Genomic DNA, 25,723 nt, shown 5'->3' with positions numbered 1-25,723 from the left:
ATACCCTTTAAAATTGTTAATCTTATGTGAATTTCACCTCAATAAGCAACGGAGACTGAGGCAGCCCCAGCTGAAGTTGGAGCTACGTTCCTGCAACATCCCTGCTCTGGCAAAGAAGCGCGGAGCTGCTTTTGGCTTGGGTGGCGGTCACAGCCACAACCTCACAGCCCGCCACTGGCGAATCCCGGAGCGCTGGGCCGGCCTGGAGGGCCAGCTCACGCAGGCCCCAGCGGGATGCAGAACTCTGCGCTTGGTTGTGGGTCACGTTCTGCAGGCTCCGCCACCTACTATTGACTGTGACGCTTTGTGCAAAATACCCAAAACCTTACTTACGGGGCTCGGATTCTGGAGCCAGGTAAGTAAGGGAAGTCTCAATCTGAGGTCTCCCTGGAGTTTCCATTTATCACTTTTTACCCCTTTTCATCGATCTAAAGTTCCAGCTTTTGACATTTCATTATCTGAAATCCGAATGTGTCTTATTACTCTATGGTATGCACTCTTACCTGCAGCGTTTTTCTTTCTAAGAGGTATGTGAAACAATGGTGAGTCTCGGAAACAATGCTATATCTGCGATTCAATGAAATAGGCCTTAAAATTTCTAGTTATGTGTTGTGTGCTTATTAGTTGATGTCCCTGGCCCTGTCCAGGGACATCTGTTCCCCCCGCCCCCCCCCACACAACTATACCCCTGGTAAGGTGCCATAATAGGTGCTCAATAAATGTTGACTGAGTGAACGGAAAGAACCCTATTTGTTTTAAACTTTTTTGCGCCTGGGCTCCGCCCCTTGCGGGCAGTTTGACACAAGAAGCGTCACGTAATCCATTTAAGCTTCGTTTTCCTAGTTCACAAAATGGCTGTAATAACCTCAGCGCCTGGCGGGTGCGAGGCTCGAAAGAGGAAGTGCCCGCTTAGATGTGTTCCCAGAGCCTGAGTACTCGCTCCCGAAAACTCTAACCCGATGAAAAGACAAGAACAGTGTCGGTTTTTTGTTTTTGTTTTTTTAATTTTATAGCAAAATTTAAGGGAAGGAAGGGGGAGGCAGTTCCAATTTTTAAAAAGCGTTATTTGATGAATTGGAACTAAGCAGGGAAGACTTAGATATGGTGGGGGTAGTTCTTGTATTCAAACTTCGACGACTGAAGATCAAAATACGTAGTCGAAGTGTCTCTAAATTTCAATGATTCTTTAGGGCGGGACTGTCTGTAGAAGGCAGAAAGAAAAACGACATTAGAAACCAGAAGTCGAAGACGTGCGACCCTCCCTCCTCTTTCGCAGCCCCCCACGGGCTGTGCAGACACCTCTTCTTAACATCCACCATCCTCAGCACAGGGTCTGTCTAGGGAGTCTGGACCCTCCCAGCCGCCGCCGCACTCCCGAGCCTCCCCGATCTCGCAGCGCGTCCGCTTGACCCGCTGGGCTTCTCCGGGCTCGCCAGGCCGCTCCCGCGCTCGGGACCCGCTCGACGAGGGCAGGGAGAGAGCAGCCGCGCAACCTGCGGGGTTGCGAGAACCAAGCAAGTCTATAACGAGTGCCAAGTTGTTTGCCACACAGAATGCCAGGCGACTGGAGGTGAAGGGGTCGCCTTGCCCTTCGGACGTCCCCAGGTAACAGCGATTCGGCGAACTCGCATAACCAGAGAGCACCTCAGGCTCAGGGGCGCTCCGCAGTGTGAGAACCTTCGATTCCAGTCCTATCTTCTTTCCCAGACCCTGTCTCCCAAACCTGCTAATGGTTTCCTAACGTTTCTAGAACAAAATCCATGTTTTGATCTAACATCCTTTTTTTTGGACTTACAGGGCCACTACGTTATCTGACCTCTGCCCTCCTCTCTGCTCTCGTTGCGTACTCGCTCCAGCTGGCCTTTGGGTCCTCTTAAACTGCCAAGTTCTTTTCCACGTAAGTTTTTGCACTCGAGTTTCTCTGCCTCCCGTGGCTAATCTCTTCTCATGACTCAGGTTCTCTGACCACTCTTAAGACAGTCTCCCCGCCTATTCACACTTCATTCTTATCCACCACATCGGTTTTACAAACTCACTCTTCGAAATACACTGTTATATTGCTTAAAAATCTACTTCCCAGAATGTAAGCTCTATGAGGGCAGGATTCCTGTTTTGTCCTATTCACTTTTGTGTCTGATCTAGAACGGGGCTGATCACGCAAGTAGGAACTTAAAAAAAAAATAGGAAGGAAGGAAGGAAGGGAGGGAGGGAGGGAGGGAAGGAGGGAGGGATCGTGTGTACCTGGGTTAAATATCTTAGGTTTGATTATTCATTTGCCTGTGGACCAACTCGATCATCTAAATCCTCCTCCTCTTCAGCTCCTCCCAGTTCTTGCTCCGCCCAACAGCCCTGTGATTGGCCCCTAGTCCTACGCCGCATTCCATACGGAAGCTTCAGTTGGAGGAGAGAGAGGGTGGCAGGCTAAAGGAGGTATGGGTGCCTCTCACACCCAAGGCCTAGCACTCAAGACATCTCCCAAACGTCCAGAGCAAGCCTTTCCACTCCGTCCTCCTAGGCTCCCCTAAGGCACAGGGAGCCTAGTGCCCCAGTTCTGAGCCAAAATACGATAGATTTCAGTCTCTTCGAAGTCATGGTTTACCTTAAATTTTCGCGTAATCTCGTATATTGCTATAGATAGATAGGTAGGTAGGTAGGTAGGTAGGTAGATAGGTAGATAAAATGATTCCCCCTTCAGAAAAAAGTCAGAGTAAAGTTGGTGCTTTAAGCAGGTAGGAGTGAGGTGGGGGAAATGGGCCAAGGGAAAAGAAGTCTTCGTGGTCGTAGGAAGAGGCAAGGAGGTCCGCATATCCATCATAACAGAATGCTTAAGAGAGGGAAAAGCTTAAGAGAGTGTCTCTGTTTCTCAGAGAGTGCAGCGAATCCCAGTGTGCAGACTGCGAGAGTTGGCGAGGTCTCCATCCCAGTCGCCCTCAGAACCCACTGGGGGAGCTCTGAAAAACTCCACCGCATAGAGCGGAAGGTCAGATTTAGTAGAGTTTTGCAATAGAGCCGGGAATGATAGATCTCTGCCAGATGATGCCACGCGCAGTTGGCTTTGGAAATTCCAGGGTTCGTTCAGCGGCCTTGTTAAACTAATGGGGAAACTGGGGGCCGTTGAAAGGTTGAAAGGATGCAGCTAGCCAGCTAATTTGCAGGAAGAGGGGCCACTAGACCTCTAGCCTCCGGAGTGCTCAATTTTCCACCGTCTGGTTCTCAAGTGTTTTGGGGATGGGAGGCACGGTTTATGGGATGGGCTTTAACGTGCGACAGTCCATCTTGGGCTATTTCCCGTCTGCAGTCCTAACGAGGCAGCGCGGTCGGGAGACGAGTTGTCCCACGGGTTGGCAGGGTGAGCTGAGGTAGGACCAAATACCCTAGTCTCCTGGGCCCAACTTTCTCTTCCGAAAAGTGAGTGCGCTGGGCTGCGCAAGCTGAGTTCAAACTCGTGGATCAGCCACCTCACCTGCGGGACCTTCCGCGGAGTCTGCGCGGGCGTGGCTCCCGCCTTCGGTGCCCCCTGCAGCCGCGCGCAGGTAGCGGGCGACGTCGCGGTGGCCCCGCTCCTCAGCCAGGTCCACGGGCAGGCGGCCCCAGGCGTCGCGCACGTCCAGCCGCGCCCCGGCTCGGTGCAGCGCCACCAGCGTGTCCAGGAAGCCCTCCCGGGCCGCGTCGTGCACGGGTCGGGTGAGGGTGGCGGGGTCCGCGCAGTTGGGGTCCGCACCGTGGAGCAGCAGCAGCTCGGCCACGCGGGCGCTGCCCATCATCATGACCTGCCGGAGAGAGCAGAGCGGTCAGGACCGGGGTGGGGGCAAGGGCAGGAATAAAGAAACTACTTGTGGAGCCCCCAGAACTTGCAGACGCCCTTACAAGCCATAGGTGTCTAGGTACTACTTTCTTTCAGTTACCAACTCGCTTAGCCAGTTCTCCTACCTATTCCATTTTCCTGTACACATTCTGTTATATTCTCCAACGTTCTGCAGGGTTCCAGCCACGCACAGAAAACTGCCAGAGTCACAGACAACAGCAAAAGGGTGAAGAACAAACTGGCTTTCACTACAGCCTAACCTCCTGTATTTTCTTCCTCATTTTGATATGAAATTATGTAAGGCTCGGAGATTTTGTATGGTTCACTGCTGTATAGCCAAGCCCAGAACGTGGTAATTGTTTAAAAGCAAAAATGAAAAAGAAAAAAAAAAACGACAAAAACTTAATTCTTGCAAAACTTTAAGCTACCCTTGGTTTCCCTGAACGTTAAACTTCAATTTCTTTAAGAATAAAATGAGAAAGTTTGTCTAACCAGTCCTAAAATTCCTTCTTCTGGTAAACTAAGTAATGCCCCCCAAAGATGTCCACTTCCTAACACTCAAAAGCTGTGAATATATTACCTTATATGGCAAAGGGGACTTTGCAGATGTGGTTAAATTAAGGATTTTGAGGGAGATTAACTTGTATTGTCAGGGTGGGCTCAACTTAATTACAAGTTTCCTTATAAAAAAGGACACAGTCAGAGAGAAGATATAAGAATGGAAGCAGAGGTCAGAGAGAAGATGCAGGGGCCAAGAGCCAAGGAAAGTTGACTGTCACTAGACGTTGGAAAAGACAAGGAAATGGATTCTTCCTTAGAACTCCCAACAGGAGTGCAGCCCTGTGGATCCATTTTAGACTTCTGACTTCCAGAACCATAAAATAATAAATTTATGTTGATACTAAATTTGTGGTAATTTGTTATAGCAGAAATAGGAAACTCAGACACTTTCCAAGATTACACTCTGAGAGTTCACTAAGTAGGGGGTGCTCATCTCATTTGGCTCCTAAATAATCTTTGATACAAAGCCATTACCAAAGAGGAATTTTGAAATGGTGTTCACAATCACAGCAACCTTACAATCTGAGTGTTACATGGTGGGTGGTGGTGGTAGACTATTCTTTTTTTAGGGTAACCATTATTTGGTTATATTAGCAAGACCATAGTGACTATAAAGAGGAATTACTTATTTTTAGTTACATTCTGTATTAAACATAAATGAATCTGTCCAAACCAAGGAATCATAACAAGTTACAGTACGTTTGTTGATTCCTGTCCTGGAGAAAGTGAAACTGATTTAATTTTCAAAAAGACAGAGAGAAAATATAAGTGAACCAACTTACAGCTACAAAAAGAAAGAAAAACTAATGCAGTGCATTAGAAGAAAGAATTGTTTTAAAAGAAAAACTGGTGAAACTGTCACAATATTATTAACTACTTATTTACACTATTAGATTTCTAATAGATTATGGGTTAATTTCCAAAACAAAGGGGCCACACCCAAGGATGATGTCATAATGTTTTGGAAGCTCTACTGCAAGTGCCAGAGCTAGTACATGTATGTACACTTCCATGCCTGTATATAATGCAGGTGAAAATATATTAGTTGGGTTGGATAAATAAAGTCCTTCATCTTAGTCATAAAACTGGTTTTAAATGTTTTATTATATGCCACAGTATTAAAGGTTGAAAAGTAACATAACATTTAAATATTTAAATAATAGCAATCCAAAGCAAAAAGAAACTTAATCAAACAAACTAATATTTATAGGGTGCCTAAGTCAACTTGATGACCTAAATTTAATTTAGTAATTAAAATTTTTCTATAAACTAAGTATTTTTCTATTAAGCACAAATTTGGTTAGGGTTCAAAACTAAAATCATACCCCCTTTTGTCTATGCTTTTATCTTATTTAAAAATGATTTAAAATTAATTATCCAACTTTCTTTTTGTATTTAAACAATAAGGTCTCATCTAACACCTTCTAGAACTCGAAGGCTGAACGCCCAGTCTGCAAGGTGCCGGCAAAATTTTAGAGATATCTAATTATGACTCAGGCATGCATTTTTTAAAAAGGACTCAATGCTTCTCTTCTACAACCATTCAACCTTTCTCTCCCCAAATCTCTCCACATTTCAAATCCCAAATAATCTCAAATTTGAAGGCATTTTAGTTTTATTTCTATATCTGTATCTAAAAGTGTGTAAAATTTATCCTATGTAGCATAGTTTCAGGAAAGGAAGATTCACTTGTGAAACCTGTTAAGTTCCAAGTGCAGTTACTTTTCCTTTGTCTTGTTAGACTGGAGTTTTTGCAATGTGCATTTGCTTCATATAACTTTTGTTTTTCAGAATCAGAAATCATTGTCGAAACTGGGCGTAAAACAAGGGTAGTGACTGCCAGGAAGATTGTGTCTTTAGCCTCAGATTTAGGAAGTTAGTGAAGGCGAAAAACAACAGAAAAACGAACTCAACACACCCTCACACACACAAAACTGGAGTGGGGAGGGGAGAAATGACATTTTTAAACTATGAGGAATTGAAAACTCTCAAATAAATTAACCTACATCAAGTAAGTTTAAAATACCCAAAATGATAGGAGATACTCCCCAAGTGGTTTACTAAATTGACAGCATTATTTCAGTCAAGGTTACATTAACGTTTTTCTTCAGATATGTCTGTTTCCTAACAAGCATATATTTTTCTTACTCGGTTAAAAAAAATAAACACGATGTGTAGTTACTTCTGAAAAATTTCAATCGACCTTTATTCCAACATACACAGCAGGAGATTTCCACTGAAATCCCTCCCCCCACTCCCAACAAAGAGGATGATCAGCTCCATTCCCCATTCAGTGAGTTCGGGGTTAAGTGGTCCAGCAAATCTTCCATTTCTTTAAACTCTTACCCCAAACGTTCGTCAATTTCGCATCTGATGAAGAACATACTTCGGTTTATATGAACACAAATAGGCTCTCCCCTCTAGATCTTCATACCAGTCTACAGATCTGAACCCCATGTGCCTTTCAGTCCTCCGGTGGCTTCCTGAGCCCCCTGGGCGTCGGTGAAAGGAGGTCTCCGACTCCGACCTCGGTCTGAAAACTCCCCAGGAAGTCTCCCCTTTACCAAGAATCGCTTACCTGGTTCCGATCCACTGGCCAACCTCGTCCTTCTAAGTCGTCCGCCATCCCCCCCCGCCACCCCCCCCCCCGCTCCCCCGCCACCTTCCCGCGGCAAGCCTGCCGACCTACCTGAATCGGGCTCCGACCGTAACGGTTCGGCGCGTGGGCCGGCGCCCCCGCCTCGAGCAGCGCCCGCACCTCGTCAGCCCGGCCCCGGGCGGCGGCGGTGGCCAGCCAGTCAGCCCAGGTCTCCATGCTGCTCCCCAACGCTCACCCCTCGCTCCCTCGCTCCCTCGTTCCCTCGCTCCCTCGCTCCCTCGCTCCCCCCTCCCTGGAGTGCAGGCGGCCCGCCCCGGCCGCCCGGGAGCAGCCCGCCCCTCCTCTTTCCTCCTCCGGGGCCCGCGGAAGCGGCCCCCAGACTCGGCTCCTCGACTCCTCCCGCGAACTTTTTCCACTCCAGAGAGCGCCCTCCGCGCGTTCTTCCAGGAGGCGCCTTTTGCTCCCAACGCGCTGCAAATGAGACACCTCTGAAGGGGCCCCACTTCATGCCTCCGCAGTCACGAGTCCTCAGCCCGCCCGCCCGGGGGCACCGGCCGGAAGCGGCCCGCCCCTGGAGCGCGGCGGAGCCCCGGCTGGAGGGCGCCCAGGGCCCTCCCACCTGCCCCCTCCCCGCGTCCCCCGCGCCCTCCTCCCAGCGCTGCGCCCCCACCCACAGCAGAGGCGCACGCGCAGCTCTGAGCGAGTTCGTTCCACCAAAGCGAAATTCCTCGCGTGTACACCCCGCCTGGCATTAGAGAGTTGCACGGGATTCCTAACCGCCAAGTTCGAACCAGTGTGTTTGGTGTCCTAGGCAAAGTATTGCTTCCTCTTTTAATCAGAAGAAACAGCCAGCCTGTCCTCGCGGTAAGAGCCGAGGATCGGTATCACCCATCCCACCATGAGGCTTCCCTTCTTTAAGACGACACACTCCCCCTCCAACACTCTGCACTTGGATTTCGCGCGCTGGCTCTGCTGTGCCAGAAATCCTAGCTCAAACGTTCATTTTGGAGAGTGCTCACCCGCCAGCCTGTGCCTCCCTCCCTCCACACACATGAAAACGGATGTCGGGAGAGAGCGTTTCCGAGGCTTACACAATGCCTGGTACTAGTGCCTAGTATACGGGCTGGCTCCGAGAAGATGAGGTCTGTTTAACAGGGATGGTGGAGATTTCTGCGTATAAGCAGATAGGAAAGTGGCAAGGGAGTCACTGGGCTGATAGGCTCCGTTCTTAATAAATAATTCCTCCTAGATCAGAAAAAGTGCTCAGCGCTCTAGGGGCAGAGTTGCATTCAGAGTTGATTCAGAGACCAGGCTCACACACTGTCCTGGCGCCGCTTCTGTCCCGCCCCCTACACCTCTCCTTCCTACTGGAAAGACCTTAAAATTTTCTTAGTTATAAAATGGGGGGTTAAGAGTCGTCCCTACTTCATAGGACTGTTCTGAGTTTTAAATGAATTGATATACACATAAGTATTTAGAACAGTGTCACACATCCTAAGCTAATATGCCTGTTAGCTCTTAAATTATCCATTTTGAGGATTCTTTTGCAATCCTGTTATGAGACACAAAGAAGAAAATGCTTTGGGTAGAATTATCAATATTATATAAAAGGGAAGGGAAGAAGACCTTAATCACCGAAACAATGATAGACATCCTCCAAAAACCGACATATTTAATGAAAAGTTAAACAAAATGAAGAGGATAATAAGCAAAAGAAAATCCAACAAGGTTCTAATTTATCCTGTGGTTATTACATATATATATATACATATATATGTGTATATATATATATATATATATATATATACACACACACACACACACACACCACACACACATATATATACTTTTTTAAAAGACTGGGTTGCTCAGGCTTTGCAGATGCCTTAGTCACATGCTTCATCTGTCTACTACATAACCCAGCTCTATTTTAAAAGTTATGTTTCAATACCTGCTTGACTCCTCTTTTTTTTTTTTTTAGCATCTTTATTGGAGTATAATTGCTTTACAATGGTGTGTTAGTTTCTGCTTTATAACAAAGTGAATCAGCTATACATACACATATATCCCCATATCTCCTCCCTCTTGCTTCTCCCTCCCACCCTCCCTATCCCACCCCTCTAGGTGGTCAAAAAGCCCCGAGCTGATCTCCCTGTGCTATGCAGCTGCTTCCCACTAGCTATCTATTTTACATTTGGTAGTATATATAAGTCCATGCCATTCTCTCACTTCATCCCAGCTTCCCCTTCCCCCTCCCCGTGTCCTCAAGTCCAACCTCTACGTCTGTGTCTTTATTCCTGTCCTGCCCCTAGGTTCTTCAGAACCTTTTTCTTTTTTTTAGATTCCATATATATGCATTAGCATATGGTATTTGTTTTTCTCTTTCTGACTTACTTCACTCCGTATGACAGACTTGACTCCTCTTGAAGACCCAGAATACCTGACTGTACTTTCAGTTGCTGTTAGATTAGGCAACACATGAAGTTTTAAGTGATGCCAATTAAAACACGTATGGGATATCAAATCCATTATAAAAATCCATCACTGTGCCATTTATATTTTCCCCCAGGCACCTCTCAATTATTAGGGCAACAATGGTGTGGAAAATTCAAACTGTGGTAGAGAACATAAAATTCTTTTAATGTAGCTTAAGGTATTATATGGGGGAGGGGAAAATAGCCATTGTGGTGATGGGATGGAGGGAACAGATTTCCCTTGTAATATGTCCGGCTTTTTAGACTAATATCAAAATTAGTTCTCATCACTAAAAAGATGGTTCCTAATCTTAGGGCAGGGAGAGTAGGCCCTTTGGAGAACCTGTTGAAAGCTATATATCCTCTCCTCAAAAAATAAAGTATGCAATTTTATTTAAAAAGTGTGTTCACTGGCACATATAACTTTTAGGGAATTCAGAAATTCCTCTAAAACTCAACTATAGATTCCTACATCAGGAACTCTTTAAACTCTCATGCAGTATATTGGACGGTTACTGGAGGAAATGGGTGATGGAATCATATAAAAACATCCCTTGGGGCTTCCTTGGTGGCGCAGTGGTTGAGAATCTGCCTGCCAATGCAGGGGACACGGGTTCGAGCCCTGGTCTGGGAAGATCCCACATGCCGCGGAGCAACTGGGCCCGTGAGCCACAATTACTGAGCCTGTGCGTCTGGAGCCTGTGCTCTGCAACAAGAGAGGCCGCGATGGTGAGAGGCCCGCGCACCGCGATGAAGAGTGGCCCCCGCTTGCCACAACTAGAGAAAGCCCTCGCACAGAAACGAAGACCCAACACAGCCATAAATTTTAAAAAAACAACAACAAAAAAACACAAAAAACATCCCTTGGATGCGTTATATACAGACATGGAGGTTGACTTTCTTCAAGAGCAGGTTTCAGACAGGTATGCATTAGCTCCAGCACTTACAGTAGAGTTCCCCAAAGATTATGGTATCCTTGAGTATGGCCCCTTTGTTCTGGAAGTTGATCCCATACTCCACTGGAAATCTTGTGTAAATAAGTAGTTAATAATAGTATGAAAGCTTTCCTAGTTTTTCTTTCAAAGAACTACCAAACTCCCAATTTACTCATGTATATCAGCTCAGTCTTGAGGGGAAAACCCTCAGAAGAAATAAAATATAAAGCCCAGGATCCTGGTGCTGGTTATGCCAGTCTCAGATTCCCCATGTGTAAAATGGAGTTATAATATATTTCATGGATTGATAAAATAAGATGATATATGTCAAAAAGCTTCAAAAATTCTAAAGTTTGTTGGTTATTTACATTACCCTCCTCAAACTTTCTTTCTTCTCTTCTTCCCTGAGGATGTCATGGCCTTATTTAGGTTTGTGCTGTGTTCGCAGTTTTGAAAATCTATACTATGAAATAAAAATCTGTCTCAATTCTGATCAGTTTTTTAAGATTATTCATTAAAAAAAATGTTCATTCAACAAGCTCACAGGTTAAGGGTAGAGTATTAAGTGCAGGGGGTGGGTAGAAGATGTTAAACATATGGGCTTGAGTTGGAATGCCTGGGTTCAGATTAGACTTTTCACTTAATTGCTCTATAACAAAGTAACTTAATGTACCTGGACCTCAGTTTTTTCATCTGTATAACTGGGATAATAGTACTCGCCTCAAACAGTTGTTGTAGGGATTAAATGAGGCACTATATGTAATGTGTGTAGAAGAGCAAAGGGAAGCAGAGGGTGACACAAGAAAATGCAAATGGAACCAAACTCATTCTGGTGGCTTAGGCAAAGTCGTCATGGATGCTGAAAGCTCACCTTAGTCTTGAAAAGTGTAGGAGTATAAAGATGGAAAAGAAGAAAGATGTTCCAGGCAGAAGTGAGAGCAAAGAAGTTTGGGAAAACTGAAAGTAATTTACTGGGATGCATGGTGAGAAACTGGAAAAATAAACTTCTGGAAGAAAAGCCTGCAAAGGCATCTGCTAAGTGCTGCTCAGATTGTCAGGAGGAAAACCAGGAGTGAATGGGATGCCGAGGAAGTGGGGACGCTCTGTGCAGGCTACTCTTTCACAGGTTAGCTGTGACAGCTCAAGGCAGTGAGTGGTGAGGGGAGGCAGAGGGAAGGTGCAAGAGGCCTGAGCACACACGTACCCTAAAGGAAAAGTGCCAGGTGACAGGAAGAACAGTTAGGAGAGAAAAAAAAGAGAAACTGAGGACATAGGCAAGATAGGGTATTTCTGAGGACCTGAGGCACCTAAAAAGTAAGGAAGCAAAGGAATATAAGGCACAGGGAGTCATCACAAATTTGGATGCAGGAGATTCAGCTAGATTTGAGAAGGGAGAAAAGGTCAGGGCAGGGAGGAAGTTGAAACACTTCCTTCCATGAACAAAGAGGCTGGCTTGTTTTCAGTGATGATAAGATGGTGGGTTAGGAAGTGAGAGTGGTGAAGGTTTAGGATATCTGTTATGAGGAAAGAGGGATGGGCTAAGTCGGACTTAGAAGGCTTTTCATCAGCCTGGAGAACCCAGCTGAGGGTAGGTGACACTAGAGGAGCACCTGACTCTTTAAATTAAAGGAAGCCTTGCAATGATGGTGCTCCTGTGACCCTACAAATCCAAGAATAGTAATTCTAGTTGTGAACATTAATTCAACACATCACCAGAAAGAGAAAGAAAGATATTTGAGAAGGTAGTATTCTGAAATTAGGTTCTGGTTCTTACAAGGCACTGCAGGATTGGCAAGGTATGATATGCATGATATGCAAATACATCATATGTAAACTAACATCATTTTATCAGGAAAATAAAGGGTATTGGATAAACAGCTCTGAATTGGGACCAAGTGACAGTCCTGATTTGACTATCTAACAACATGCTTTTTGATTGTGAAATCCTTTGAGGCTATTCTTAGCTTCAATGTCCATATCCTTAAAATGGACTCTATCTTGCTCTACCTTTATATCTCATGAGGTTATTATATCAAGTGAGGCAATACACACAAAAGCATACATCTGTTTACCATATTTAATATTAGTATTGTTATAAAAGAATTGTTCAAAATATAGTTTGAGGTTAAAAATAAAATATATATAGAATACCTCTGGACAGATATAGAAAAGTCTGTTAACTGTGGGGAGAAGAAATGGGGAACTGGGATGGGCATGTGATTTTCTTGTCACACTCTACAACTTGTATTGTTTGGATTTTGTACTATATGCATATATTAGCCATATAATTAATTAAGTAAACGTAATACATTTTATTAGACAAATAAGCATTGAGCATTGCTTTTCTGAAAACCATCATTCATAACTTTATTTGAGAAAGAGTAACTGAGTTCATACTATATGTCAGGCACTTGGCTTTAAGTTGTGTATACAAAAAAAGAAGGGTCCTTAGCCAAGGGTAGGGTAAATTGGTAACAACCATCGACATGTTTGATTCTCTGGAGGAGGAAGTTGGTCTGGAATTGGAATGCACGCTTTAGGGGAGCCTACATTAACAGTATAGGAGAAGGAGGATGCACTCTGACAACTGACACTTCAGACCTGTGTTACTAGGAAAAAGATGTTGTATTTCAGGGTCTGGAGAGGATCCAATAATTAACAAGACCTCCTTATGAAATAGCTTATCAGAGCAGGTATGCTCTGTTAATGGAGCTTCTGGACATAGCTGGGTTAAGCCTGAATAGATGGGCTCTAGGGTGGAATGCTGGGTGCGGTAGAGGATTATTTGAAGACTAAAGCAACGGAAGAATAATTTCATGTACCCCTTTTAATATAGAAAGAGTTACCAAAGTAAAGACCACAGGCCTAGCTCCACCACCGACTTTATTACCTTGAGAAAGTAATACTTTATTCTGGCTTTGAAATCTGCATCTACAAAGTGGGCATAATAGCAACTGTGCCTCAAGAGATTGCTGTTCAGCTAAGAAAAGTGCCCCTCAAAGTGCCCCTGGGTAAGAATTCTGAGGGCTCAGTGTCCAATCTGGGTATTTTAAATGGGAAAGAAGGACTTTCTTGGGTGAAAAATGGCAACGAATGCAAGGTTTTCCTTTAATTATTTATTTTTCCGCAAGGATAAAAGGTAACTTTAACAAAAAGGGAGACCTCTGAGAAAAAGAGCAGACCTCTGTCACAGGTTAGTTAAGACAAGGGAATGTGCCCCCAAGGATTAGATCTTTGGAAAATTCAAGGTGGAGGATATTTTCTTTTCCTTTTTACTATTCTCTAACTAAATTCAATACAGCACAATTATTGAGTATCTGCTATGAATAAGGCACTCTTTTAGGGACTCTATGATAGCTCTTTTCACTTTCACTCAGAATTATTGTAAAATTTATCTTCCTGCTCAAACAGGACTTGGGCAAAGAGCACAAAACTCAAAATCCCTTTAACTTATTATAAACCTGATACATAATTATAGGTAAGTCCTAATTTTTCAGTCTTATTTTCCAAAGTATTAACTGGGTATAGAATCTGTAGTATCTATCATCATCTTCCCAAGATCATTTTGAGGATAACTTGTTATATAGCAGATGTCTTTTCGAAATTGTGTGCAAAACAAATGTAATTTTAAATCTATGTAAGGAGTTTACTATTAAAAATATCTCTAGAGTGGAGGCTTGTGAAATGAGGAAGCTTTGAAGCTCATGAAAACAATCACTCCCTAACTCAATTGTTTTGTAAATGTCTGTTTTTGTTTGTTGAGAAGTTTCTTTTGTTGAATTACTTATGCCTATCTGTGGCTACTTGGCCAGTTGAAAAAAACTAAAAGACTAGCACTGTGTGTGTGTGTGTGTCTCTCTCTCTTGCTTTATATATATATGGTATGTATATATATATCAATAGATACAGTATGTATTTGTGTGCATACGTGCATAATTTGTTTACATGCACAGATATGGAGAATTAGAATTAGCCTCATCCTGAGGGACAAAATAAGTAAAGCATATAATTAGAGGAGAGAGAGACAGACAGAAACAGAAACAACAGAAAATTCATTTAAAGTTGCCAGCAAAATCATAATGGCTACCATTTATTGAACCCCAATTATGTGATAAGCATTAAGCAGCTTTACATATGTCATTTGTAATCCCACAACTGTCTTGTGGAATAGAGAGTAGTATCCTTTCTTCATTAATTAGAAAAAAAGAAGCCCAGAGTGCTTAAGTCACAAGGTACAAGGAGATGGAGTTCAAGCCCACGGTTCCCAGTTCTGTCTGAGAGGTGCACACTCTCCCCACTGTTTCCCTGCTGATTGATTTGTACAGGACATGGTGGACAACTCAGCAATGCTTCCTTTTCTATGAGAACTGTGCCATCAGGCAGGTTGTAAATTCTGGACCAAGGTGACAGGATTTCCACCTTTGGGAATTACTGTGCTTCTGTGTGATTATTCTTGGATAATAATACACATAGTGATAGAAATTTGGATCTCGAAGTCCCTCAAAGTGACTTAATCCAGTCCCCTCATTTTTGAATGACTTTTTCCTGATTATAGTTCACATACGTAAAAAATGTAAGAAATGAGCTTCATAAAGAAAATGAAAAATTATACTACACAGAAACAGTAACAACATTTTGAAATATTTCCTTCCTGTCTTTTATCCTTGCTCAGTTCTTGTGGATATAATACAATTTTGAAATGAGTTTTTCCTTTCACTCATCATTAGAGCATTTTCCCAAATTCTCCAAAATTGCTTTATAAACACTACTTTTAAAAGCTACAACATACTCCACGGGGGGAAAAAAGCTCCAGTTTACCTACTGATGCTCCTGTTGTCAGATATTTAAGGTGCTTCTAACTGCTACAACAAATAGTACTGCAGGTTTTCAAAGAGTCTAAGTCTTGTGACACATATTGAAAAATTGCTTTTCAAAAAGCTACCCTTATGATTTATAGATAAGGAAATGGAGGGGTAGTGCACTGCCATGGTTACCCAGCAAATAAGTGTTTCCTGCAGGTCTTAAACCCAGTCCTCTCTTCACGTTCTTTCTATGGCCACAGCTACTTACACTGACTGAGACAAATGTGGTTGGTGAGGATGTCAACCACAGCCTTAAATAATAATCTTGGAGAAGACACAAATGCAGCATAGGTAATGGGACAATCTCAGTCTTCATACTCAGGTAGCCCTCATCCCTCATTTACCAGTTCTGCAGACTTGAATAAACTTTCTGAGCCTCCATTTCCTCACCTCTCAAAGTGGGGAATAAAACATATTTCATAGGGTTATTATAAGGAATAAAGAATGTCAGATATAGAAAAATCTAGGCACACAGTGGGCTCTCAATAAATGGAACTTACTTTTTTTTTTTTTTAAGGATATGACATTTACTATCTTCTTATTCATTTAGGCCATCAAAGTCAATTTCCTCTTGGGTATTTTTTTCTCATTACTATACATTCTGGCAGGTATCTGTGGTTTGAACAAGCAAACTCCCTTCCAGAAGGTGTGATTAACTCTATCTTCTTTGAGTTCTAACCCCATGAAAACAGAGCTTCTTTGTAATAAAGTTGGCTGTATTATAATAAAAGTACTTCCACAAAAACTTTCATTAAATCATGGGAAGTGACAATGGAGTGTGTCACTGTGTTCAATGTTTCCTCTGCATTCATTGCTACCCACAACCATTCCTTGGAGTGCAGTTCAAGTAGAAAGTACAATGGGGAAACTATAGGCAAAACTGAGAAATTATAAAGTTTACCTTCTCTAAACCTCTATTCCCAACCTCCCTCGTTTTCCTCCTTGATTGCACAGATTTTCTCCTTTCAAACACGTGTTGCTCTCTTAATTGCTAACCTTGAACACATACAGTATTCCATTTCTGCCTATCCTGCTGATGCTTGTATGTGCTATTATTGCCTTGAGAAAGTGAAACTCACAGAGCAGTAATATTGTGTTCAGTTTTCACTCTTGGTGGAAGTTGAGTGTTCATGGTTGATTGATTGGGTTTAACGATGATTTAGGATACTCTAATTTTGGGGAAACATCTATATTGAAGCTTTCCTCTTCAAAGGGAGACCTAGTTACCACCCTCCCCACAACTATCCCTTAAGAGTAGCCTGCCTTCTTTGGGCTCTAGAGTCTGTTATCTTCATTTTTTTTTTGTTTTTTTTTGCCTTTCCTGGACTTCTGAAAATTCTGAAGCCAAACTATCCTCTGATATTGTAAAAGATCATAAGAAAATTTTCTGTGTTGGCTCACTCTTCCTGGAGTCACATTCTTCACCCAATATGGGATTACACTCCTCTGGAAGGAATCAACTTCATGATGATATACATCAATCCTGAATAAATCAGAAAATGCTTCCTATTCATGTTTTAGCACCTTTCACTTACAGATTTAACATTCCCACTCATGTTTTCCTTTGAGTCTCTGGGTTGAGGGTATAGTTTTATATTTCTCTTTCTTATGGTTAAGATGATAACTCCCAGACTTCAGTTTTTAAAGGCAATGATAACAGAGCATACTTTATGTTTCTCTGCACTAATTTTATATACCTAAGTCAATTTTGCCTAAGGAAGTATATTTAACATATTTTGTCTCTTTGATATCCTACTAAATGTGAATAAGAATAGTTGCAGGCCACCTTCCAAAGCAGACATTTTGGAGGTTTTGAGGATGACTTTAATGCTTCTTCCCCTCTTTCCTTCCACGACACACACACACACACACACACACACACATACACACACACACACGCACGCATGCACACTCTTCACACTAAAGAATTTTTAGAAAATTCTGTGCCGAAACTATTGATTCAGATATTCAGACTGCAGCAACTGTTCTGAAGGAATCGAGAGCCCATTATCTCAGTGTTCCCTCCAGAAATTATTATTTGGAGTTACTGAATTTTTTCATAAATTGAAGGCAAGTTAATAACTTTTTTCAGTTTTCTAAAACTAATTTAATTTCTTATCTTAGAAAACAGAAGTTCATGACTATCGTTTAATAGCTATTTAGTAATTATGAATACTAGAAAAGTTTAGAATCACACTGTAAAGGCCATCATATAGGGTTTCTGTACAAGTTTACACTGATTTTTTGTACAAATTTACCTGACACCTTGGAATATGCCAGGGATTTGAATAAATATATTTTTATTATGATATTCTTTAAAATGGAGTTGAGGAGTTTCTACTACTCTAAATAATTAAATTATAGTTAAGAAGGCATTTACTGTAAAAGTAAACTAATGTGCTTTTAAGGATTAGTTTAATTAGGCACTTTAACAATAATTGACAAATGTATGTGATGAATTGAAAGTTTACAACATATCTTTGCATATACTATTTTATCTAGCTCTTAATGAATGAGTACTATAGGGTACCACCTTAGGTTTACAGATAAGAAAGTGGAAGCATTGAGAGCTTTAAGTACTTAGTCCTAATACCACACAGCCAGTAAGTAAAGGAAATGGAATCTAATCACAGATCATATATTCCAAGAAAGTGACATTTCTACTTCGTGCTTCAAGTGATTCCTATGCTGGTGCATAGGTTTCCTATTTACTGCTCTTAAATCGAAGTGTAAGTGAGTAATTTATACTTAATTTATAAGGGAGTTTTCAATTACTTTTATTCTGGGCAAGAAATGAATTTCTGAAAGAAGTTAATTTTCTTGTTTTATTATGAGATTCAATGGCTTTTAGGACTTCCATTATTAAACTGCCTTATTTTTCAGAACTTTTCATTCACCTAATCAATATTTGCTAGAACATATGTGGCTGATGCTGAGTAAAACAGAGATCCAAGGGAGTTAAGCAATTTACAAAACAACAACTAACTATAAGAGATGGAACTGAAACCATATATATATATACACACATATAGGTTATATATATGTGTATGTATATATATATATACACACACACACGTGTGTGTGTGTGTATATATATATATACACACATATGTGTGTGTGTGTGTGTGTGTGTATATATATATATATATATAACACATGTATTCACTCAAGAGGCAGTTATAAAGGGCTAAGTTAGGGCATTTGGGGCAAGAAGCACACCTAGTTCAATTTGGCACGAATTACTAGTCAATGACTTTTGACAGACCATGCAACCTATCAGAGCCTCAGTCTCCAGTCTATGAAATGAGAGAATAAAATCCCTAAAACATAAGGATAATGTGACAATTAAATAAGATAATGTAAGTTGATGTGCTCTATTACTGTTAAGCTCCTCATAATTATTTTGAGGGAAAAGAGAAAGCAAACTTGACCATATGCTTTTAGAAGAAAGTTTCAATAAACTTCTTTTAAAAATTGTGTTACATAAAATATATTCAGTTTCAATTATTCAGCATGCAAATTGAATGGAGTAAAATTCAAAGTGTCCCATGTTGTATGTACATTTAACAATTATTTCAGAATTAAAATATACTGCTAGTTCTACAGGTTGGGAAAGATTTGCAACTGGGGGGATTCATTGTTTTTGGATAGTTGCTGTTTCTTTAAATTGGGTGAAAGAGTTGTACAATTGCTGAGTCAGATGGTCTGGCAGCCTGAGAGATTCAGAGCAAGAAAATGGTGGCACTCAAAAAAAGAAAGTAAAACGTAAGCTTTTCCCCCTAATACATCAGCAAAGTAATAGGTGTAACATTAGAAAAATGTAGTTTAAAAGCAGAAAAATTATAAGTTGGAAGGCATAATATTTTTGTTTTACTTAAACGGCAAATTATTCTTTAGCTTACATTATTCTATATATTTCCCCCTCATCAATGTGCTTTTATAGACACAAAGACCCCTCATTTTGTCTATAAGTGCCTTATTCTGTTATGGCTACATTCTACTGCAATTTTGCCTTGATCATAAATAAATATAATTTAAATCTGTGGAATACTTTTATGTTTTCTTTTTCTTCTCTTACATAATTTTACGTTGTTATGTTTACTGCCTGGTTTCTGGTTTGGAAGATAAAGTAAAATAAAAGAAATCCCTTATTACTTATTACTCTATCTATCTATCTATCTATCGAGGACCCTCCATCCTATGTAAACAACAGTAAGTGTATGTAGTGTTTCAAAAAGGTGATGTCTTTTGTGGAAATTTTCTGGCTGGTGCTACAAGCTTTAATGCACAAGTGTATCCTGTTACATTCTTCGCGCCAAAATGTGTTCTGATTGTAGAGATCTGGCATCTAAGAGATAATCTTTTCCAATTCAGATGAAGGATCACATAATAATAATAAAGGGTCTCCTTCATTTGGTAAAATAGCTCCTCCAATGATTTATTCAGATTCTCAGTGTCCTTCCTGACACCCAAAGTGTGATTCTAAAATTTTAAATCTTATCTAAAAGCCTGAACCTCGATTCAAAAATAAGTGAGCAAAAATAAGGTTTAAAAAAGCAATGTTGGCCATATTTGTCCCAAGGAGCCACCTCCTAACAGAATCCCCCTTAGATGCTTTAAAATGCAGATTCTTGGGACCCACAGCAAATCTGCTGCATCAGATATTCTGAGGGTGAGCTCCAGAAATATGTATTTTAAACAGCAGCCCAGGTAAGGATGCTGCTGATAACCTTTGCCTTACTTCTTAGACGTCACATTATTCTCATGCTTAAATTAAGAAAGTGAGGGCATATTTATTAACACCACTCTGATTGCACAATTTTATTAGTTGCAATTTGTTTAAGAGATTACATGTCTTTGTTCATATAGTTCTGAACCTCTACAATCTACAAAACTTTTTTTCCCTGAGAAAAAACTCCTACTGGCTTCGCAACCATTTAAATAAATTCTGAGATTTTCTTTTTGAAGGTAAAGGGGGAAATTGAGAGCTAGTTGAAGAAGAATTAAAAAGTCATTTGTGATAAAAAATAAAAATCAACTTATTCTTTTTCAAAGGACCTCTGAGGCACTGTAATTTTAAATCTTGTAGTTGACATTTTAATTTTTTCTCCTTTATGACTTCTTTCTGATTATGTAGTTCTACCCAACTGCAATAATCATTCCAGGGTTTATGAAATATAAAACTGCACTGACAGGCAGAGATTTTCTTCAATCCTCCTTTCTTTAAAAAACAAATGTTATTGACATTTAGTAAATTCAACAATTGTCAATACACATGGGATTGCTGAACACACAGTGAAATACCATGAATTAGGATATGGTGACTCTGCGGAGACCCCAGATTGGTGGGCATTTTCTAAGATGGAGCAGTCTTTTAAAGGACCTTCCTTCTCCTACTGAACAAAGCCTTTATTTATTCCTAAGGTTTTCTCCATCGGTTGTCTTACTGACATAGAAGTTGACCTTATTTTAATACTGACTGATGTTTTTTCATTCTAATAAATGATTTTATTTGAATGTCTTGACTAAAGGAGAAAGTTTTCAAACATGAGGAAAGCTTCAGTATAAGAAGAAAACTATTGAGAGACATCATCACTAGAAAAATATGACGGGCCATTCTTTACACCTTGCACCCCAGACAGAGAAACAAAGAAAACGAGGCCTTTCAATACTCTGGTCGCCACCTAGCCTGGAAGGTAATGGAATAGCCGCCTAGGCTTGGAAGTGCACCTCACGATCTCTCGTTCCGTCCCTCGGAGTGAACCTGTCCCATCCCGCTCCCTCCCTTCCAGAAAAAAAGGCCTAGTCAGTTTCACGCTGGGGGAGGTGACCCAGAGATGTCCCCTGTCATACCTTGCACCCCTCTGGAAGCCACGAAGCCCACTCAGACTCCGCCTGTCCCCACCCCTTCCTCACCCAGGGCAGCCCCCATCCTGCTCTGCGTTTAACCCCTGCTCTGCTCTGTTACTCTAATGAAATATTACCTGCGGAAATAGTTGGGGTGAGAGGCGAGGCCCAGAGGAGGCTAAAAATAGAAGGGGTGGGTGCGTTCGCGGAGTTCGGTGATAAGTGGGCCTGTGTCCTACCCCAGCGGCCAATAAAATCTCCAGCATCCGAAGCATCTCTAAGAATTGAGAGGGTGAGGGATGAGTCAAAGGAGGGTGGTTGTAGTTGAGAGGTGAAGGAGGCGAGGTCCGAGCAACTTCGAGTCTCACTTCCTACTCTGGGGTCCTGGGGACACCCGCTGCGACCCCAGCCCAGCTCTGGGAAGTGGAGAGCCCCACCCTGAAGTCGTCCAGAGAGGACTTGGGAGAAGGGGATCCCGAGGAGGGGCAAGTGCTGGGACCAGAGAGGCCTAACACCCAGGTGCCTTGGAAACAGGTATAGCCACCCATTTATCATTTATTTAAAAACGAACTACGTTGTGAATAGGCACAGCGTGCCCTACAGTCTGAAGTCAGAACCCTCTCAGGCTTTCTCCAGACCTTAAAGCCACCTTCTTGTATAGGATACATGTACAACTTATTTTCCTCACCCTTTCTCACTCCTTCCCCAACTAACGCTAAGTAAGCTCTTAGTTCATCTGTACTGTATGAAAATAACGGTTTTTTTCCTTTTTTTTTTTAACTGGTGATGGTCATAGCACTTTGGAAGACACAAAAGTGTAACGAAGAAATAAAGATCACCAACCATCCTGAGGAAGCCACTATAGATATTTTGATACATTGCTCTGTGTGTGTGTGTGTGTGTGTGTGTGTGTGTGTATGTATGTGTATGTGTAGAGAAAGAACGAGAGAAAGAGAGAGAGAGACGGAGAGGAAAAGCAAGAATAAGAATTGTTTATTGCTTTAAATCTTGCTTTTTTTTTTAAAAAAAAGGAAATCACCTACCTTTATAATGTAATAATTTTACATTCTATTAAATATTCTTCAAAAACATGATGATTGTCTATTATATTCCAGATTTGAAATATTTCAGACCATAATTCCAGAGTATAGGTATAATTGAACATAATTTAACAATGTGATTGCTAGAATTTTAGGCAATTTTCAATTTCCTGCTACTATTTATCTGTTTGTATTGCTCTTTGTCAGAATCTTTCTTTCCTTAAAATAATGCCTACATATAGAAAAACTGAATAAAAGTATATGGCTATTTTACAAGTTCTTGATACATAATGTAAAAATGTTCTTGCCAGTGAGGTGTTTAGGAAAGTGCGTTAATCTTCAGTCAATAAACAGACGCAATATTAGTCATCAGGTATGTGAAAATCAGAATTTAGAAAACTGTAGTTTTTTTTAAAGCTATTCAATATTATAATTATATGTTTAGAAAATGAAACTATACCCATTGTTTATATTATTTAAACTGTAGAAATAAAGCACCACAAAAATTTTTATGAGGTTGGATTTTGTAGCAGAGAGAAGGATTCTCTGGCCTAGGGTGTTTTAGGATGGACTGGGGCAAGTGAGATTGTCATGCTTCTCAAAAAGGACTAAAGGTTTTAAAAGAGCAAAAACACTGGGCCAAATGTTCAGCCTTCCTTTAAGAAGGTATTTTTGAGATGATGTAGATCACTTTACTATCAGGTGTCATTCACATATTGGGAAAATGGTTTAGCTTAACCCTACCGTGTTAGTTACTTGTGATGAACTAACATGTAATTAGCAGACCTGTAAAATACTGTTGGACATAGACAGCAATAGGCTGTGTTGTTGTTACCTTAGGATGAGAATGGACTTTTTAAAATTCAAGAGTCCCCAAAGAAGTAAGTGAATATTAAGTCTTGATGTCTGAAAGAATTATTGTTCATTTAGAACATAATACAAGCTAGGGATCATGTACACATTGGGAATAATGGTTTATGCTAACCATATAGTGCTTACCTTGAGAGGACACTATGCTGTTAAAGGAGCGGAAAAACCCTAAGAGTTCCCACGTAACGGTAAACAAATAAATATTTAATTTCAGAAAAATATGACTAGTCTGTAAACACACCAAGGTAGAAGTAACGAGTCAATAAGTGTAATTCATCAGGCACGTGTGGATAAGAAACTAGTAATGTGGAATTTTATTATATACAGTTTCCAGTTATATAAAAAAAGTCATAATGAACATGTTTGCAAAACTCTAAAAATATGTTAAAATAATAACACCTTACAGGTCTGCGTTAGTATTAAATAATTCATACAAGTTAGTTTTTAGCACTGTTGCTCTCAAGGAATTGTATGAGTCCCAACATAATTACCACCCATATATATTCTTAAATCAGTATAACCATAGACATATATTAATGTGAAATATATAATTACATGTCACTTATAATTAATACTTCCAGATGTTTGTATATGTGTAAAATTTCATATATGAAGTTGGAGAATTGCACATATTTTCAAAACATATTCTATTCTATCTACGTCATGTGTTCTGTCTTCAGATATTTGCTGAAAATTGGGCTTTTCACATAGTCAATGCATGTAAAAATAACTTTCATTCCTGAAAATTGATTTATACCTAAATAACAAGAAATAAATGGCTATTTTCAATGAATCTATCATTTTTATATTTTTAACACTTATACAATAAATATATTATAAAATGAATATTTCTCTAACTTAAAATAAGCACAATATTATATTATGTATTCCTAAAATAGAAAACACATAATTATAGTATTTACATAGATTAAATTTTTCTACTTTGTTACTCTAGAGTTTTGGATGCAACTTAATAATTTAAATAAAATAACTTTATATAGAGAATAATATTAAAAACTAAGATATTCAAAAACATATCATAGTGGCTAAATGCTTGCTGGTACGGATAAAGCACCGTTTTAAAAAAAATGGATCCTGTTAATGTTTTATAATGAACTGAAATCAAGACCAGCAACATGCCTTGAAATTCTTTACAAGCTCCTTCTACTAATTCCAAAAAAAACTCTGAACTTCAATAATAATATGAAAAAGAAAATGTGTATTTTCCCTATAAATTGTTTGTAGATTTTTGCCAATAGAAATTGAGGCACCTGATTAAACACTGATAGTGTTAACAGTTTTACATTTACATGTCAAAAAGTCTATTAACGTTACAATAAAAAATAATTCCCCCTCTGCTGACCTTTGCTTTTTCAAAACACATATTCATGGGGAAATAATGCCACGAGGAAGGTCACAAAAATGAAGCCTCATTAAATTGTTTTTGGATTCATTACCCAAGTTCTAACTGGGACTCTATATATTGTAACTATATATATATTTCAACTATCCTGGTCATAGGAAATTACATCGACTATGTAAAGATTTATCTTCTGTGGGGACAAAACTACCTAGAATTCTGTCTTTCAAGAAGTAGGCCTCATTTGGGGCCTGTTAATTGGGGCCTGAGATGACTAAAATATGATCGGTGTGATCCTTAGACTCCCCACTGTAGTTCTGTCTTCTGCTAAACATACGGGCATTGTCCCAAGTACTTAGATACACCAGGCCGCTAAAGAAGAAACCTCCATCTCACTGCGAAAGTCTGACTCTCCATTGACTGCAAAAGCAAGTGATTTGCTCCTCTTAGCAGTTACTGATCCTTCGATCAAGATCAATGTTACTATTTCGGGAAGTCAAACTCTGTGCGAGCCCGCACCCTCAAACGTCCTCCACTACTGGAAGGAGGGAGGGTTGACCAGGCAGGAAGACTGGGGAGAAAAAAGGCGGCCTCCAGAAAACTAAGACCGTTAGTGCTACTTTCCTCCACGGCACAATAAAGTGCCTTAGAAATACACCTTGTGTGTGTGTGTGTGTGTGTGTGTGTGTTTACTGATTCCCACTCAGGAAATTCAGGAGTGACTGACTTCTAAAGTGGGTTTAGAATCTCCCGGTTTCCCCCAGAGTTTCACGGGATTTAGGAGGTGTGTGAAGGCGGCTCCGGGCTCCACATAATGGGAGAACAGCACCTCTAAGTAACTGTAACCCGTATGGAGAGAAAGTGGAAGGAGCCTCCACCCCCCCGAAACAACCTCCTCCAACCTCGTCCGGAGATGATTTATCTGTGTATTAGCTTACATCAAAGTCACCCAAGGGCCGATTGCGCCCGGGATTTTCGAGGCCTTTCCTACCTGGTCTAGGATGCGGTTGCTGCGCTCTGCGCTGGCTCCTCACTAGCATCAGCACGAGGTCCGCAGCGGCCCGCACAACCGGCGCTGCCCACTCACGCGCTGGCCGCGCGATCTGCACGACGAAAGCCCTGACTCGCGGCGGGCCGTACGCGCGCCGAATCCGCACTGTGATCAAGAGTCGGCGCACCATGTTCTTGCCGCCGCCGGGCTCGGCGGTCGCTGCGCCGCCTTTTGACTTCAGAGGTAGGCAGCTCGGCGCCCGCCCCCCGATAGCAAACTGAGACCCACGCGCCGCCCCCAGCCCATCCCCGCCCCGCAAGCGCGCACCCGCCTTCCCTGCGCGCGCCCGCTCGCCCCCCACCTCCTCAGAGCCCAGAAC

At 41.2% G+C, this 25,723-nt stretch overlaps 1 protein-coding gene across 3 annotated transcripts; it reads right to left on the bottom strand.

Moving 5' to 3' along the window:
• Positions 1–1,027: 1,027 nt before the first annotated feature.
• Positions 1,028–25,478, bottom strand: LOC118896648 (cyclin-dependent kinase inhibitor 2A-like). Of its 3 annotated transcripts, none has more exons than XM_036854753.1 (3): positions 25,345–25,478; positions 3,464–3,770; positions 1,028–1,201 (listed from the first exon to the last, which is right to left on the bottom strand). In XM_036854753.1, the coding sequence occupies exons 2-3, from the start codon at positions 3,765–3,767 to the stop codon at positions 1,176–1,178; spliced, it is 330 nt and encodes a 109-aa protein (XP_036710648.1). In that variant the 5' UTR covers positions 3,768–3,770; positions 25,345–25,478; the 3' UTR covers positions 1,028–1,175. The 3 variants fall into 3 exon arrangements, with proteins under 3 accessions (XP_036710648.1, XP_036710649.1, XP_036710646.1); XM_036854754.1 differs by lacking the exon at positions 25,345–25,478 and adding an exon at positions 21,221–21,342; XM_036854751.1 differs by lacking the exon at positions 25,345–25,478 and adding an exon at positions 7,056–7,194.
• Between the last annotated feature and the right edge of the window lie 245 nt (positions 25,479–25,723).

The sequence above is a fragment of the Balaenoptera musculus genome, chromosome 6 (assembly GCF_009873245.2).
Source record: "Balaenoptera musculus isolate JJ_BM4_2016_0621 chromosome 6, mBalMus1.pri.v3, whole genome shotgun sequence".
NCBI lineage: Eukaryota > Metazoa > Chordata > Mammalia > Artiodactyla > Balaenopteridae > Balaenoptera > Balaenoptera musculus.
This window is presented reverse-complemented; position numbering and strand designations above follow the sequence as displayed.